A 19,539-nucleotide genomic window follows, 5' to 3' on the forward strand; every position below is an offset into this window, starting at 1 on the left:
GGTTGCAGTAGAATGCCAAGTTTATTAAGCTATTCCCTAGTCACCTTTAACGACATCCATGAGTAAGATGTAGAGTGGTCATATTATGAAGTGCCGGAAACCACACGGCACTGCCAATTTACTAATGCCTTTTTCAAATGGGTCTCTTCGTTCTTACTTTATTTTAGTATTAACCATGTCAATTAATTTGTGTACAAAAGAGTTTGAAAAACGACACTAATCTAAATTGATTTTCAATAAATATGTTTTTGATACCACGTTTAGCATAATTAATATTTAAAAATTTATGTATGTTAAGTACTTAAATGGACCCCAAATACAAAAAAAAATATTAAGATTGTGGTACTTAAATATGAACTATATGATGACTGAGAGGGAGTGATTCAGAAATAATGAATTTAAAATGAGACGACAGAATGATGGTTGAAGTGAAAGAAGTAAGTATGCAGTGATCGTGGCAAGTGGAAATATGTAGTCTCTGTCTAAACTTCTGGGAAAAGGCGTTTTTTTATATTATGTAGTATAAAATATAAATAATATATATTATAATGTTGTAGTACAAGTATAAAATGACCTCTCTTTTACATTTAAAATGACAATTTTTTTGTATAAAAGGCCGAAACTCATTTCAGCAGCAGTTAGTTATTTCATTTTGTAGTTTCCTAATTATACAGCTTACCTCGTTCTAACTACAGCCAGTTTATAAGCAGTTATAACACAGAAAACTAAAGTAACTTATAACGAGTCAACTTGTTAAACCGGCTGAATTCAGAAGGTACCAACAGGATTGTAGCTTCAATGTTCTGGTCAGCTCTTGTATTTAGAGGCATAGCGGTATTTTTTTTGTTTGAGTTTTGTTCATTTACTTATATAATCACGTCTATATCCCTTGCGGGGTAGACAGAGCAGGCAGTCTTGAAATACTGTCAGGCCATGTCAGATGTAAGCTTAATGAATTGCTTCCGCTCATTGACATTGCTTCCGTGAGAACTTTACCTAGTTTGAATCGTGGTTATCGCGCTAGTAAAAAATAATTTAACGATAAGTATACACAGTTAAGAAATTAAATCGTCCTTTTTTTGGATGCTCCTGGTAAACACAACTACAATCAATTTGTAGTTAACTAACTACATGTTTTTACACAATTTCCTTCGCAAATGTTTATTAACAGTTTTAAAAAAATTATCTTCCTAATGCATGTTAAACTAAGAAAATGAACTACTTACAAATAACTTGAAGGTTGACCGGCGGGGATTTCCCGTCGCCCTCCACGTTGGACGCTATACACGCGTACTTCCCCGCCTGGTCGCGCGCCACTCCCTGCAGAGCTAGGTGTGCCGAACCGGCAATCACTCCCGCTCTTTGGTTGTGTATCATTAGTACACCCTATAAATAATATTAACTTTGAAATTATATGCAGTTTGGTTGCCATCACTAGTAGAAAAAATAATAGGACCACTCCGTCGCTTTCCCATGTATGTAAAAGGCGACTAAGGGATAAAGGGATAATAAACTTGAGATCCTTCTTTAAGGCGACGGGCTAGCAGTGACGGGTTGCTAGCCCATCGCCTAAAAGAAGAATCCCAATTTTATCTCTTAGTCGCCTATTACGACCGGTATGGTTCCCAGCACCAATAAAAAAAATGAAAAGGGCCACTCCATCTCGTTAACGTGGATGTCATAAAAGGCGACTAATGGATAGGCTTATAAACTTGGGATTTATCGTTTATACGAAGCCAAACAGCTGAACGTGGCCATTGTCTTTTCAAGACTGTTTTATATCTCTTGCGGGGTAGACAGAGCAAACGCTCTGTCTACCTCGCAAGGGATATAGACGTGACCATGTGTGTGTGTTGACCTAAAGCCACCGCTTAAAGGGAGTGAATGTACAACTTACGTTGTGTTCCCATACAACTTTGTAAGCCGGCGGATTAGCGCGGACTACACACTCGAAGTACACATCATCACCTTCCTCTATGTCGTTGGGATTCAACTTGGAGCCGAGCTGAAGGGCCACTATCGGAACATCTGTTGACAAACAAAACTTAAAGTTTCTTGGATGTGATAACAAAGAGATTTGAATGTGTTGAACTTCGGATTGATTATAGTTATTCGTAGATCTTATCGAAGTGGACACAGCTGGATTGAACTCGAAGCTGTTAGTTTTAAATTTTGGGTGGACTGAATGAACTGCAGTCGGTTAGAAGAGTATGAGAGAGGAAAAGAAATGGAAATATAGGCGGGTAGGTGTTAAGGCAGGCAACCGATAAAATTAAAAAAAATATTCGATCCGTCAAAATTTTTGTAAACGAAAAAAAACTAATAAACGCACAATTATAAAAAAAAAATATGAATTTGTCAAAAATTATCTTTAAATTCTACAAACATTTCAATAACTTTTTTAAATCAGAACTTACAATGCAAATTGAGTTTCATTGTAGACTCAAGTACAGTATGCTGCAGTTTAGTGTGTGTAGCCCTACACGTGATGACTCTTCCGTCGTGTTCCATCCGAGGGGTCCATCTTAGGTAGGATATCGTCTCGTTCTTGTCTTCGGAATTCTGAAAAAAACAGAGTATTTACATTGTTCAAACATCTATAGTTAACCATGCATCTTCCAATTCTGAATGAGCAGTGACTTAATTTTCCACTACCGTACATATAAAAGATACATGATCCCTGCTTGTTGCTTATTGATGATGCCCTAATTGATAATGCTTGCATGATCTTTTGTTAAATTATTTTTATGTAGCAGTGTGATTCAAATTCGATATATTTTCGATGGTCAAGAGATATCGCAACTATTCATCTGATTCTTCAACGCGTTTTTTAGTTTATTTATCTGCTTTGACAATAATGAAAACATAATATGAAATAGTGACGACAAATAATGAAAATGAAAGAATTTGGATTTTTTTTTAATGAAGGTAATTCAGATGTCAATTTTCGAACGAAAAGGAAAACACAATGTAACATACAAAAAACTATGGTAGTTGTTTTTAAAAGTAAACAAATTGTAAATCACGTTTCTCTTCCTTCTAGAAACATAAAATTTTCAAGGTCACAGAAACAATTATTATCACAACGAAACTCAAGTATAATTTCAGTTTCGAAATGATAAATGTCTCTGTTATTTACATTTTCCTTAAAGTTGTGCTTTGCGGGAGATTGATGACCGCTACGTAAATGGCACTTCAAATTTTCTGTTGCAAGCATTAGATTCAATTTTATTATTGCTATAACAATTTTCTTAATATGGTAATGGAAGCGGACCTTTATAACGTACAAAAAATCTTCGTGGCACATTTGGGTGTCAATGCTTACGGCAGTCCTGTGTTCGATTACCAGTTTGTCCCATTATTTTCTGTCTCATCTTTACTAACGTCATCTAGCATCAAGCCTAAGGTCCGCTTTCAAAGTTTCTCGCTCCACTTAACTCTTTTTTCGGCATCCTCAGTTTTAATTTCATTAGCTAGCATGCTATTTTTTGCAACATAATGAATTTTAATAATAAGTCACTAGCTAGCATACCATCTTTCACAACATACCGCATAATAATAATATCTCACTGTTTATAAAAATGTTGAATCAGTTCACCATCATTTAGATCCCCAAAGAAACCTTCTGCCCTAGTTGTTTCCTCTATTATATGAGAAACATGACTTATATTACGATTATTATGATCCATTGCATGATAAAGAGCAGGATATCACGTATTTGGCGTTCTTAACTAAGGTTGGGACGTCAATTTGGACTGATATTTTCCAACCCACTGTCCACTAACAAAAACAGTCTTCATACTTACACACCTTTTGTATAGCAGCATCCATAGGCTTATCATCCAGGAACCAGGTGATAACTGCCGGCGGCCGCGCTCCTACTGCTCTGCAAGCTATCTCCGCCTCTTGTCCGACTGAAATAGGCTGTTCTCTGGCTAGGATCTCTACTAGAAGTGGCCTCACTGTAAAAAAGAATAGAAGTTTCAATAATTTCGGCCTCTCTTATCCATGGAATATGAGAGCAGTTCATCTAGGTAGTAGCTATTCTTTGGAAAGGTAAAGACGCAAATGAATCAAAAACCCGAACACATATTGGATCATCTTTGTAAATTCAGTTTTCTGAGCGTGCACGTTCCTATTCGATGTTTTCTCTCATCGTATAAACATCGGTTAGCAAACTATGACATTTCACCAAAAAAGATATCTTTGATACGCAGTATGATTTAAAATTTCAGTCCGCCTTCAAGGAAAAATCTAACACAAAAATTTTGAGCAACATTTATTGCCAAATAAAAACCGATAACAAAATTGAAGTCTTCTAAAACAAGGATCAATATAAAACAAAGTTCCAACGATTTAATGGAAGGCAAGCGATTCGAAGATAATATCCATTATAGTCTAACCGAATTACCCAACTTCTAAGCTTTCATAATCCATAAATCAATAATCCAATGTTCAAAAGACAACAATACATTATAAACTTGAGCATTAAACAGAAATAGAAAGAGGCTAATGGATACACATTAACGGCACCAACAGTTGAAAAGTGTAATAACAAAAATAATACTAAAAGCGGGCCGAAACGTGAGTTTGGCGTGCATTACTGAACCACCGAGTTATATTATAACGGTGAATAATTTCCTGTTACGTTGGCGGGGCAGACAATGTGGCAAATAAAAACTAATGGTGGGGCGGTGGCACAAAAGAATTTTGTGGCTTGCAAGCTGTCATATTTGAGATTATCCCGAGGGATCTAGGCTAATCGGCCAGATTTGCGTGGATTCACCGCAATAACCGAGAATGAGATGCTTATTGCGGATGTTATGAAAGTTTTTTCTACTTCAGGTAAGTAAATATTGACTGGGAATGAATTATTTCGGTTAGTAGGGGTGTGAGGCTCATTGGTTTCCGGCACCAATACAAAAAAGAACAGGACCACTCCATCACTTTTCCATGGATGTCGTAAAAGGCGACTAAGGGATAGGCTTACAAACTTGGGATTCTTTTTTAGGCGATGGGCTAGCAACCTGTCACTATTTGAATCTCAATTCTATCATTTAGCCAAATAGCTGAACGTGGCCATTCGATCTACCATTCGATCGAGACTGCTGACTCTGTCTACCTCGCAAGGGATATAGACGTGACTATATGTATGTATGTATGTATGCGCGTGTAACCGGCGCCGATTAAACGCGTGACTTTAAAAACAGAATAGGTACGTTTTGCCTTTTGATTCGTTCTATGTTTTTTTATAGTGTGAGTTTTCTCTGTACCTATAAGTATTTTACTAACTCTTCGGCTAGACTTAAAAATTAAAAATTATTCTAATCAGACAAGACAATGTATTAAGTGATTATTAAATATTCTCACCGGCTTATTAATGAGACTAACGAAATTAAAAAAGTTAAGTCCATTAATATAATGAAGATTAATTTCGATATACTTACACCACGCCGCGTGGGATTTGGACGGATTTCATAAAAGAATTTTAGAAAAGAGTATTTTTATTTTAAAAACAAAGGTTACGGAATAAATTATAGTATTCACATTGTCTTAGTACCTATTTTACTGGTTTCGAATGGGAATGATCCAGCCTCCGTAGCATATACTCGCGACGGCCTTGTTACCAGGCGAAAAACAATCGCTGTCCCGCTTTTTATTATGACGTGAAACGGGACAGCGATAGGTTTTCACGCGATAAAAACGGCATCGCGCGTGATATGCTACAGGGTCAGTTCCCACTTATAACCACAACCAGTGACTTGCATGTCTAGATTTTGGTCTGATTATTTTACATTACATTGCTGTAACATTATTAGGTTTATAAGTCATAACATAGATACATACATACATACATAAAGTTAAGTCTATATCACAAGCAGAGTAGACAGAGCTAACAGTCTTTAAAAAGAGACTGATAGGCCACATTCAGCTGTTTGGCATAATGATGGAATTGAAATTCAAATAGTGACAGGTTGCTAGCCCATCGCCTAAAAAAAGAATCGCAAGTTACTAAGCCTATCCCGTATTCGCCTTTAACGACATCCATGGAAAGAGATGGAGTAGTCATATTCTTTATTTGTATTGGTGTCGGGAACCACAAAGCAAGTCATAACATTGATCAAATTTTAAGTTTAAGAGCAATTTGTGCATTATGTATCTGTTCTTGAAATGACCTCTGTATAAACTTATGAACTTGACTGTACTTCAGTGTGTGGTAGTCATATATCATAACCTGGTCGTTAAGATGACATAGTGTGTATCACCTTTCGCACTACTATAAAATGTCGCAACCCTCATAGTGCCATTTACTTTAATATAAATATCCAGTTTAGAATAAAATATACAAGGTTTTGCTCCTAGCCCACGTTAATTTTAAATTCATTATTTCGTTGCGGTGGGGTTTTTAGAAATCTTATGATGATATACATATAAAATTTCATCAAAATAAATCCAGTGGTTTAGACATAATAGCGTTAAAAATAGCCAAAAAGACAGATTGTGGGATTGTATAGTAACATAACAGGAATGGACACAATAAATTATTTTATTTGTTGTATGTATAATTTTTTTTTTCGTTATTAATAAAACGTTGATCAAATTATAAGTTCTTAATTGTGCCGTTTAGTTCCCAGCACCAGTACAAAAAAGAATAGGACTACTCCATCTCTTTCCCATGGACGTCGTAAAAGGCGACTAAGGGATAGGCTTGCAAACTTGGGATTCTTTTTTTTAGGCGATGGGCTAGTAACCTGTAACTGTTTGAATCTCAATTCTATCATTAAGCCAAACAGCTGAACGTGGCCTATCAGTCTTTTCAAGAATGTTGGCTCTGTCTACCCCGCAAGGGATATAGACGTGATTATATGTATGTTAGTTAATCAAATTATGAGTAACTACAGATAATTATAGTAAATAACTTCTTTTACCGTAATTAATGCAATTAATGTACAAAGCGTGCGTTGTCACTCTAAAATTGTATATAAATGCGTCGATGCCATTAGATTAATAGCGAATAAACGACACTTTAATCCAAAATTAGAAGCAATTATTATTGAAAATGGACGCTTTTGTCCATCAAAGTGTACGCTCGATTGCATGTCAAGTTATAGAACTCTATGACGCTGTAATAAAGGCGATTTTGTAAAGTTACAAATGAACCAACGTAACGTAACAGCCAACTATCTCCAAAATAGCGCCAGACATTGAAAAATAGACGCATTTTTTGTTTACATTATATTGAAAATTATGACACGCAAATAAGGTCATCCATTGAGTATTATAAAGAAATAGTAATTTGAGTTAAACCATATTCTTCAGACATTTTTACCACAGATTAACATTAAAAGCGAACGAAAACCCAGGCGCTAAACTTTAAATTTCAGGCGCTGACGTAGCCAAAATGAGGATATAAAGCGCTAAGTTGGCAACACTGGTAACAAAAGCTTTAATAGTGTATTGACACCGTTCGGGTATTTTGTAACAATGACGTCATAATCGAATTCCTCAGGCATATTTTATCCAGATATCCCTTCTATTGTGTAATATTCTATGAGAGGTGAAGCGTCATACGCTATTGTGAAGCGACCTTTCACCTTAGCTCGTAATAATCACGGGTCAAGTAATAAGGGGAATGATTATGGGGAATTGTAATGAGAAATGCGTGTCTATACAATTTATTAGCTACATTTTAGACTGAGAGCGTAAAGAGACCTTTTTGATTGATAGTTTCAGAGTTAGTGCCGAATTTAGGCAAGGTTGACTTTAATAGGCTTTACAAAAGATACAAAATAAAATCTAAATTTCATGTTTTAAATATATTTATTTTTCTTTAATTTGTGGGTAAATTTATATGTATATCATTCCTGATACGACGTATGTGTAAAAATGTGTCAGTAAGATAAAAGCTTTAATTTTCAAGGGCTATAATTAATTAATACCTTCTTATTCCTAAATCAAAATCATCACTCTTTTTACCATTTGTGAGATGGAATTTTAAGAAGTCCTTTTTTCATAATCTCCACTGAAAACTGAAAATTTTTCAAACCAACTCTGACCATAAATGTGGAAATGTATTCCACCTGAGAACTTAATAATGTATGCGTTCAACTTCACCCTGTATAAAGTTCCAGTTCACTTTGACAATCGCCTACATTCCTCCCCTAATGCTATTTTGCCGACGGAACCCGACGTTCCATGAGTTATTATTCAATAACTTAGCTCTCATCATAGTGACACGATATTCACATTAGGCGAGTAAGAAGGCAAGAACAAAGGCGAGTGGAGAGTCGAGTTGAATCAGATATAGTCATGAGTAAAAGTAGAAGTCGGTTTCTTTAACCCATTATAAGACGTATAATTGTCTATTTAGGTTTTTTCAGTGCATGTGTTAGAGTAATTAAATTATATGCTAACAAGATGGTGTCGAGGTAGCCATTTAAGCCCCTGATACGTACAAATAAAGTAATGACTCCATCAGGAGCGATAGACCAGGAATAAAATTTCCCTACAGCTACTGATAAGTTAAATTTAACTTGCTCGTGCTAAATGTAATGAACTAAAATCATATAATAATGACATAATCGTGAAAGAGAATAGAGTAAAATAGAGGCCGCCCGAGAATTCGTCCGCGTGGAATCATTCCCGCGGGGACTCCGAGATAAAAAGTAGCCTATATGTTATTCTGGGTCTTCAGCTACCTACATGCTTTGGCAGTCATCGTAATCGGTTCACTAGTTTTTGCGTGAAAGACAAACAACAAACATCCATACTGACATCCTGACATACTCACAAACTTTCGCATTTATAATATTAGTAGGATATAAACAAGTCCAAGAGATTTCAAACATGACATGAAGTCTTAGATTTTGTTGAGTATAATTTAGTATTTTCAAATATTTTGAACCTGGAACTGTCCTTTCAGATAAAGTATTTTAGCAATAGTATCATTCACAGCATGTAGATAAATGTGAAACTTAACTCACTATGAATGTAAGGCATGTTTAGTTTATGCCTACTTAATAACACAAATGAGATTGCTGCGTAGAAGATATTTAGGGAGCATTTGAGAATATATTTGTTCTTGTGTGCAAATATTATTTTGGTAGGCTTATATCGTGTGATTTTAAGCAATCTATATCTTCAGTTATTTGAGATAAGGAGTTGGTTTATCGGGATACTTTATGACTCTTACTTCCTGGCATATTATAAGTGCATGTACCCGGTTATAAAAATAGAAACATTCCATATCTTTACCATGGATATCGTAAAAGGCGACTGAGGGATAGGCTTATAAACTTGTGATTCCTCTTGTAGGCGATGGACCAGAGACCTGTCACTATTTGAATCTTAATTCCACGTGGTCAATTAAACATGTTTTTTTTTTCAATCTTAACAAGACTGTGGGCTCCGTCTACCCCGCAAGGGATATAGGCGTGACTATGTTTGTATGTGTAAATTCAATAATTAATAAAACACTTACAATAAAGTTGAACCTGTACATTAACCCTCGCCGGTGGCACCAATATTGTGTTGTCTGCTGTACATGTATAAACTGCCTCGAAGTAATCCCTGGTGAGCTTCGGTATCCTCAGCTCCAGCAGGCTGAGCCTGGAGCCATCTTCCACTGGCTCTAGTGTGGCTATGACCTTGTCATTCCTCCACCATCGCAGTCTTGGCATTGGTTTCCCTATGGAGAGAGTTAGAGGTTAGGTTTTAGGGATATTTAAACAAGGGCATTCTTCTGTGAAAATATGCGGCCCACAAAAAAAGATAAAATTTAATTGACAAGTGAACTCGGCAATTCTTTTGCTAAATATTACGGCTAATTATACAGTATAAATAAAAACGTTTTTAAAAAACATTTAATTTAATTTTTTTTTCATCGGAATATAAATAATTAAATATATACGGGACAAATCACATAGATTGAGTTAGCCGATAATAAGTTCGAGACTTGTGTTACGAGATACTAACTTAACGATACTATATTTTATAATAAATACATGTATAGATAAACATCCAAGACCCAGGCCAATATATGTATGTGTTTTGCAGTATGCATGTGCACTTTATCGCACCACCAACTTAAAGTTTTTCTGTTTGGTCAGCTGGTAGACTGGTAGAGAATGCCAAACGGCCGCCTTTTGTACATATTTTATGCAATAAAGTTTTAAATAAATAACATTGATCGTATTTTCCATTGCTTTGTATACGATAAGATAGATAGATAGATAGATAGATAAAACTCTTTATTGCACCATAAGAGAAAACATACAAAACAACACAAAGCAGATAAAGTATATGGTACAAAGGCGGACTTATCGCTAAAGCAATCTCTTCCAGTCAACCTTTGGGTGGAAGGAAACCAAACAGGAGATCGGCGTTGGCGCAGAGCAAGATGAATAAATGTTTGAATATAATAAAATATATACAGAATATATATCTATATATAATACATATAAATACATACAAATACGCATAAATACATAATAGTGTAGTGTGTAGTGTCAGCTTCTCAGCCTCCGAATATACAAAATTATGTCAAAGAAAAGGCTTTCCAAGTTTTGTTTACTATGTCGTACCCGTAAGACATTTATAAATAGTCACCTTACAGTACATTATGAAATAGCTTTAGTAAATAGCTTACCTCCACTTACAACGCAGGTGAGTTTGAGACTTGTATCTTCTATATAAGGGCCGGCTACTCCGACTACTTCTTTGTCAAGCTCGTCAAATATCTTCGGTTTCTCCGGTAATTCTGTAAAAGAGATATTATGTTTAATTATCATCATCATTTATCGTGTGGTTCCCGGCACAAATAGAATAAAGAATAGGATCACTCCACCACTTTCCCATGGATGTCGTAATAGGCGACTAAGGAATAGGCTTATATATTTGGGATTCCTCTCTTAGGCGATGGGCTAGCGACCTGTCACTATTTGAATCACAATTCTATCATTATGCCAAGCAGATGAGCGTGGCCCTTCAGTCTTTTGGTGACTGTTGGCTCTGTCTACCCCGCAGGGGATATAGACGTGATTATATGTTATTTTATCATGTTGTGTTGGTCCCGACATTAATGTATGGGAGTGAAAGTTGGGTATGGCAAAAGAAGCACGAAAGCAGAATAAATGCAGTGGAAATGAGAGCGTTAAGGAGTATGTTGGGTGTGAAATTGAGTGACCGGATAAGGAACAGCGTGATAAGGGAATGTTGTGATGTGAAAGAAGATGTAGTTACAGGAATAGAAAAGGGTATATTGAGATGGTTCGGTCATGTGGAGAGGATGGATGAAAACAGGTTGACTAAGCAGATATACAAGGAGAGTGTGGAGGGAAAGGTTGGAGTGGGAAGACCTAGACGAACGTATCTTGATCAAATTAAGGAAGTGCTGGTGAAGGGTCAGGTCAAAAGTGCCCGAAACCGCCGAGCTTGCATGAAGAGAGTTATGAATGTGGATGAAGCAAAGGAAGTATGCAGGGATCGTGGCAAGTGGAAAGAGGTAGTCTCTGCCTACCCCTCCGGGAAAGAGGCGTGAGTTTATGTATGTATGTTTATCATATTATGTTTAGGAATAAGCAGAATCTTGTTAACAATTCGCTATTTATTATTTCTTTTTATAAATACATTCGAGTGCGTTTGACCTCAATCTACCTGCTACTAAGGAATCCTAAGGTGATGCAGGTTAAATAATGCCTTTTAGTTCTAATCCCCAAGTTATTTGTATCGGGAAAGAAAGATGCGGGAATTCCAAATCAAACATTACAAAAAAGACCAAGATCTGCCTGTGACTAAGAACGTTTGAAACTAGGGTAATTAAAATGAGTATTGAATCCTACTTATTTTTAGAATGTTTTTCCAACTAAAAGCTGGCTGGAAATCGCTAATACTCTTTATTACTTGCCCGTCAAAAGAGTCCTATAGACCTTCTAAATCGTACAGATCAGTACCACAAACTTTAGTAAACACGATACTGAATAAACGATATTTGTATTCCAAATACTGAGAATCACACAGTGTAAAACGAGTAATTCCAATTTATTTAGTGCCGTATATCTGATAGAATTTTACGAGCATGTAAATTCTTTTAACAGGGATTACTTGGAATGTCCTTACACACGAGATAAATGTTGACCCGAATTTATCAGGATTAAAGGGTGATTCAGATCAAGTGGCTCCCGTGTTATCCCGTGTTATTTGTTTAAGCCTTTCTGAAACGACCTTTTGATGAGATACGTCAGTGAAGAGGATTGGGAAGTTTTACCAGGATTTTCGTTCTATTTTTATAAACATACATATATATAATATATATCTAGATTAGTAAAGCAGTTTAGATAAGATTACCACTCCACTCCACCGACAAGAGTTAGCTCTTAAATTTAAGAAGAAAAAGACCATAAAAGGACGTCAAAAATAGTTATTTCATTTCGTTGAACCTTTTCTGTTACGACGACTATTTTTTGTAACATTTTAGATTCATTCTTACTTGCATACTACTATTTGATTACCCAATTATTTCACCCATTATATTATGAAGACCCAAATAAGTATTAAATAACTAGCTGTCTCGGAAAACGTTGTTTTGCATTTTGTGAGTATGAAAAATAGATGTTGGCCGATTCTCAAACCTACTCAATATGTTAACAAAATTTCATGAGAATCGGTCAAGCCGTATCGGAGAAGTACGGGAACGAACATTGTGACACGAGAATTTTATATATAACATAAACCGAGCTTGCGTGAAGACAGTTATGAATATGGATGAAGCTAAAGAAGAATGCAGAGATTATCGCAAGTGGAAAGGTGTCTCTGCCTATCCCTCCGGGAAGAAGGCTTGATTTTATAATATAATATAAATAAATGAGAAAAACCTAGAAGACACAGATCACCTATTTCCTCTTCAGAATAATCTTCTGTCGAATATAAAACGCCTCATCTAGAAAATCACAATGTCCTCGATAAGATTACTCCGGGCAAAGTAATTTTGTGTCCGTACGTCTCTGCGAGGCCTTTATTTTTGCAATATACGGTGAAGAAAAAAGTTTAATGTAGGGTAACTCAATTATGGCTATCCCAACGTGCGTGCGCTTTTACTACTGAGGAGTTTCGAGTGCAGATGGGTAAGTCTCCTGTGGCCCTTATTGTAACCTATTTTAGAATAAAAGTACGGAAAACTAGTATTTTAAATTGAAGATACTGACTGACCCAACGAGGTCATTTGTAATTGATACCTAAGACAAAATAAAAATCTTTCCGGAATATCACGAGATCTATAAATGTATATATAAAAGAAGAAAATGAATGAATGACTGAGAACATATCGACACAGCTCAAACCGCTGGCATTTAGTTCTTTTTGTGGACTAGGGGTGCACTAAGAGTTGATTTCAATGATCCCGCGGGAAAAGGAATTATTATTGATTTTTAGATTTATGCGAGTGAAGGCACGAGCGTAGGTTAGTATAAAAAAATCAATTCTATACTCCGTCATACTAAGTCACTTACTTGGGATTTCTCCAATCTTATTTTCCAGTTTTAAATATCAACTTTTTAAAATTTTTTGAAACAAACAGTTATATGATTAAAATCAGTAATTATTTTTAATCAGACCCCCATTTTTCTTCTTAATCAGATTCTAAAAGCGTACATCAAAGTTAATTCATAATTATTTATGACGTATTTTCATGACCTTAAAAGTTCATTTTGACCCATTTAACTTTGCTATCATTTCCCTGTGAATGTGAATTAAAAGTAAGATGAGGAAAGTTTGGAATTGACCGGCTTCGTACAGATGATGAGGTCGCTTTTTGAATGAATGTTTTGTCATTTATTTCATTCTAAATTTCAAATTTTTTCAATTACTTTAAGGAATCATCGGTCGCAATAAATAACTATAATTAGAGCTGAAAATATAATAAAAAAATAACGGAAAATTAAGAATATAAAAATTTTAGCTTTAAGTATTAAGTATATACATACATATATTTGATCACGTATATGTCCCTTGTGAGGAAGACTGAGCCAACAGTCTTGAAAAGTCTGAAAGGCCACGTTTAGCCTTAATGATGGAGCTGAGATTCAAATAGTGACAGGTTACCAGCCCATCGCCTATAAGTGGAATCCTAAGTTTATAAGCTCTTCTCTCTCTCTCATCACATAACTTTTAAGACATCCAGAAGAAAGTTATGGAGTGGTTCCATTCTAAAGTGCCAGATATCACACGGCACACTTTGATAACATATAAAGGTAAGGTAATATGAAGAGACAGTTAAAAAAAGGTTATAAAGGTTTTTCTATACAAGTTTATACAAGTTATTGATAACTGTGTGGCGAAAAGTACACCAATACTTCATAGGTAAGTCACCCGGTTAGAAATTTATGTTTGGCTATGACAAGCCAAATAGGACCAGTTTATCGACAACATCTTGCCAGAGTTACCGTATGAAGGAATAACATTTTAGTGGTTATGAAATATTTATTAGGTAAACATTTGGAATGATAGATGAATATTTCGTTTTTCTCTGCAAATTACGTATAAAAGTTGCTACTTTCTTTAGTAATATATATATAGTTTAAGATCTGTATTAATGTGGGTAATCTTGGTTTGATAATAACCCGTTCTTAATAAGTGATTATAAACAATTGTTTCAATAAATTTTATTTATTATTATAAATACCTACATATTTCTTGGTAAATCTATAATATTTTTGTTTTTATTATGTTGTTTTATATTATTGTAGATAACCTAATAAACTTGAGATTCTTATTGTAGGCGATGGGCTAGCAACCTACCACTATTTGAATCTCAATTCCATCATTAAACCATACAGCTGAACGTGGCCTTTCAATTGTTTCAAGACTGCTTTCTACCCCTCAAGGAATATAGATGTTACTTTATTAGTATTTTTTTTTTGTATCTCAGACCGTTTGATACCTTTTATATTTTACGTTTTTGAAATAATTCATCCTAATCGCATTATTGAGAATCAATAATGTACAAATTAAATCCGTTTAAAATATTGTTCCGAATACTGAGGTAAAACAATTTTACACAGCCTACTATCACATCACCTTGCCTCTCCAATTACTACCCAGCAATAAATTCAAAGCCCAATCAACAAATTCCGAATCACTCCGAACCTTCCATAATAAACCTCTCGAATTTATACTAGTGTGAATTTGTACTGGTGATTAATGGCGCGTTACAAAGCCTAATAAAGAACCCAGCCTGAAGCCTGCTATGCCCCTATAAAGTAACCATTTTGCTTAACCGCTTCCCCACATATTGCGTTTTGGCGCTTAGCCAATTTCAACTTTATTGGCGTAATTTATATCCTGTTTTATTACCTCATCAAATTGTGCATTATTTTAGAGTCTAAATTTAATTGAAATTTACTAATAATTATGATGAAATAGGTATTTTAAAAACGATTGTGCGAAGGTAAGAACAACCACTGTTGCAGTGTCAAAGAACGTAAATATCACTAACTAACATATCTATGTTGGATACTAAGATATTAGGGCCTGACATGTCAACATGATAAAAGCCCTCACATTTGAGAATTTGCCGTGTAGTTTCCGGCACCAATATATAAAAGAATAGGACCACTCTTTCCCATGGATATCGAAAAAGGCGTCTAAAGGATAGGCTTATAAACTTGTGATTCCTTTTTTATGCGGCGGGCTAGCAACCTTTCACTTTATACTCATATGAATCTCAATTCTATCAGTAAGCCAAACGGTTGAACGTGGCCTATCAGTATTTTCAAGACTGTTGGCTCTGGCTACCCCGTAAGAGCTATAGACGTGATTATATAGTATATATGTAAATTTCAGAATAAAAAAGGACAATTTTTCCAAACGGTTCAAAAATAATCTAAACAAATAGGTGACATAGCACGCACTGTTTTCATACAAACATCACTGATCCACGCCGATTTGCGTACGTCACGATCGCACCGCTAAATCGTGTGTTAGGTCGGCCAGCGTTATTTGCCTTCCCGAACTTCATTCCCGTGAAATTTTTAATTGACTTTTAATAACTTGTAATTCAAGCTATAAATATACATGCGTTTATAGATATAGTCTATATACTCAAATTGTGTCAGATTAGTAGCCCATCGCTTACAAGCGGAATTTCAAGTTTGTAAGCCTATCCCTTAGTCGCCTTATACGACAACCATGGGAAAGATATGAAATCTCAATTCTATCACTAAGCCATCCAGTTTAACGTGGCTTTCAAGGCCGTTGGCTCTGTCTACTCCGTAACGGCTAGTGAGGGATATACTCGTATGTATGTATAATCTAGGTAATTCTTTTCGGCCGGAAACTACACCAACCACACAATCATACACAAAGAAAACCTATTTATTTGATTCTATAACGGAGCGGGAGATACAAATTGCTGACTGAATGTTTAAAGGAGCGTTCAGACTGCCGCATTGGAAGTTTGCAGTTGCCAACTCGAAATAGTCGGCGATAAATATTAAATGAAACGATTCTAGTCGGTGCTTTCCTATGACAGATAGCTAGCGCCTAGTTGCATAGATAATCTTGCATATCTGGCAATAGTTTTTCAAATAGTCACATTTGTAAAATTTTCAATCATACATAAACATGATCAAATTTATTTCATTAAATAAATTACTGAGTAAATATCTTTATTTGAGCTTTAATGAAAAATTATGTAGGCGTCCTTTACCTGTTATGTTTTGTATGTAAAGATATGTATATGCCTAGTCTATGCCTACTCTGAGGGGTCTCACTTGCCATATATACTTTTTCGCTTCCTCGAACTTTCATTTGACCGTTGAGATCCAAATAGTGGCAGGTTGCTAGCCCATCGCCTAAAATAAGAATCCAAAGTATATAAGCCTCCCTTAGTTGCTAAAGCTAGTAATATATTTTTTTTATAAATATACGGGGCAAATTACATCAGAGTTGGCCTCGATGTAAGTTCGAAACTTGTGTTACGAGATACTAACTCAAAGTTAATATATTTTTTTTATGATAAATACTTGTATAGATAAACATCCAAGACCCAGGTCAATCAGAAAAAGTTCTTTTCTCATCATACCCTGGCCGGGATTCGAACCCGGGACCTCCGATGCCACAGACAAGCGTACTACCGCTGCGCCACAGAGGCCGTGTAGTAAGCTACAAATAATTCGTTTACCTATAACATCGAGCGAGATCTTGTGATTTCTCGTCGGCGACACCTTAAAGTCAACACGACATCTGTACATGGCACGGTCTGTCGCCAAAACATCGTAAATACGAAGCGCAGAAGGAGCTTTCTCGTTCCATTTTGCTCTCCCAGCGAGACTATCGTCCGCCCAGTGCGCAGACGCAGCGTTCACTCGGCCGTCGTAACTGGAACAAAATATATCGGTTACATATATATATCGGTTAATTTATTTATTTAAGCTTCGAAACGGTATTATTAACGGTATTATTTCGGTTTAGTAACCTGTCACTATTTGAATCTCAATTCTTTCTTTAAGCCAAATAGCTGAACGTGGTCTATAAGTCTTTTCAAGACTGTTGGCTCTGTCTACCCCGTAAGGGATATAGACGTGATTATTTGTGTGTATGTATGAAGAAACGGTATAGTTTAATTCGAGTCCTTTTGAGACTTTGACTCTGTCTACGCCGTAAGGGACAAATACGTGACGTATGTAACATTAATTTAATAACAAAGTATGCAAACAGCAAAGTTTCAATACCGGTTACCCGCTCACTTCTCTAGAGAATAGCCAAGGATGCCGGATTTGGAAAGTCAGGTTTTTACATGAAGCGACTCCCGTCTGACCTCCGCAACTTTTGCAAGGGAACCGAAGCCATATTGAATCATAGCAAAAACCACACTAGATGCATGTGCCCATTTCCTTAGTCGCCTTTTAAGGCACCCATATATAATCGTGTCTGTTCACTTTGTAATTAAATATATTAAAACCCGAATCATTAATAAATACGACAAAACACTGGTGATTCACGATGACTTAAACCACTATTAAACAGGTCATAAAAAAACCCATTTCTTGAGAGAAATTGCCGCACTTAAATTAGCGTGACCTTCCCTCATAAATAAAGCAAAACAGGCAACTAATAATCACATAATAAATCCACACATACGACGGCATTATAAGTAATGGTTCCGTATTTATTGTTAAGATAAGAAATTTAAAATGGTCAAAAAAGTAAAAGGTTTTCATTTGGAAGGCAGGTTTCCAGCCATTAAAATTGGCAGTTCTACTGAATCCTATCGTAAATGTTATGGAATTATTTTACGTCATGTTAAATAGCAGTTCAATCCAATTTGTGAGACTGTAATCAAGAATTTTAAATGAAAATTTTTTATCCCGGAGTTCCCGCGCAATTGATTCCACGCGGACGAAGTCGCGAGCGGCCTCTAGTATTTAATAAATCTGTTAATTTACTAGTTATGTACTTCATAATGTTACAAAAAAACATGCATTTTGGCCCCCTTGTTGATTTTCATTTTGAAAATAAACAACTCAACGTGAAAAAAAAAAGTTCCTTTTAAACAAGACCTCCTTGCAAATGGTTCCCAAAGGTTCCCCTTATACAGAAAATACAGACATTAATCCTCAACGTGGAAACTTCTGGACGAGTTTAAGTACGCCCGGGGAACTCCAAAAAAATGGGCAATTACTCACTAGCATTAGCACAACATTTCAAAGTCGTTGACATCGTTTATGCGGTTCAGGCATAATTATTGTGTGGCCTACTGTACCATTTGTTTCTCTACTCTGTTGAATATTCAATGAATGGTGTGTACACTCACCTGCAGGGAAATATGACTCCCTATTTATATAAACAAGAATCGAATAGCTGTATAATTCATCTATAGACGACCGTACATTTGAATACGTTCACCTTGTATTTCTGGTGCGATATACTATTGAGAAAAATTATAGCTGGTGTTAATTTTTGTACTAGTAAAATTAACATCCTCATAACATTATATTTTTCCCACGAAACTAAACATCCAAATATCTTTATCATTTACTTATTCTGTAATAGTGTATTATAGAATTTCGTCTTGAATATGAAAATGTTATGCCTCGAACCCGATGGTAGCTATCATCAATCACCTTCGATTGAAGGTCTAAGATCTATAGAAAATATACTATATTAGTCATAATCCGTCATACAGACGTGACGGCAACAGATCCAACAATTCCTATGATAAAATATAGCAATACAAATGTGCAATATTACTTATGTTAAACAAAAAACTTGTCTTATGTAATGGCTTTTGTCTTTATCTGTAACAATCATATATTCACACAAAATTTCATCAAAATCTATCCAGTTAGATACCAAGGAGTTATACATAATTTAAACTAAGTAAGTATTTTATTGCCATTTTGTACCTGTTTAAAAGATATATATCCTTTAAACAGGTAATCTTTAAGCTAAATTTCAATAGCATTCAATAATTGGGCTCTAGAGCTGTGTGTTCTAGCTCTGTTCAAACCTAATTCCATCCCAATGAATCCAAAAGAATAAGTA

General features: G+C 35.5%; 1 protein-coding gene across 1 annotated transcript in view; it reads right to left on the reverse strand.

Moving 5' to 3' along the window:
- LOC106140012 (nephrin) overlaps positions 1–19,539 on the reverse strand; it is a 107,723-nt gene that overhangs the window by 19,596 nt on the left and 68,588 nt on the right. Inside the window, exons 3-9 of the mRNA XM_060944659.1 lie at positions 17,177–17,373; positions 10,649–10,759; positions 9,482–9,688; positions 3,811–3,962; positions 2,418–2,562; positions 1,898–2,028; positions 1,227–1,386 (exon numbers count right to left, since the gene is read on the reverse strand). Coding sequence (XP_060800642.1) covers positions 1,227–1,386; positions 1,898–2,028; positions 2,418–2,562; positions 3,811–3,962; positions 9,482–9,688; positions 10,649–10,759; positions 17,177–17,373 — 1,103 coding nt within the window. The remainder of the gene's footprint in view (positions 1–1,226; positions 1,387–1,897; positions 2,029–2,417; positions 2,563–3,810; positions 3,963–9,481; positions 9,689–10,648; positions 10,760–17,176; positions 17,374–19,539) is intronic.

The sequence above is a fragment of the Amyelois transitella genome, chromosome 6 (genome assembly GCF_032362555.1).
Source record: "Amyelois transitella isolate CPQ chromosome 6, ilAmyTran1.1, whole genome shotgun sequence".
NCBI classification, from domain to species: Eukaryota; Metazoa; Arthropoda; class Insecta; order Lepidoptera; family Pyralidae; genus Amyelois; species Amyelois transitella.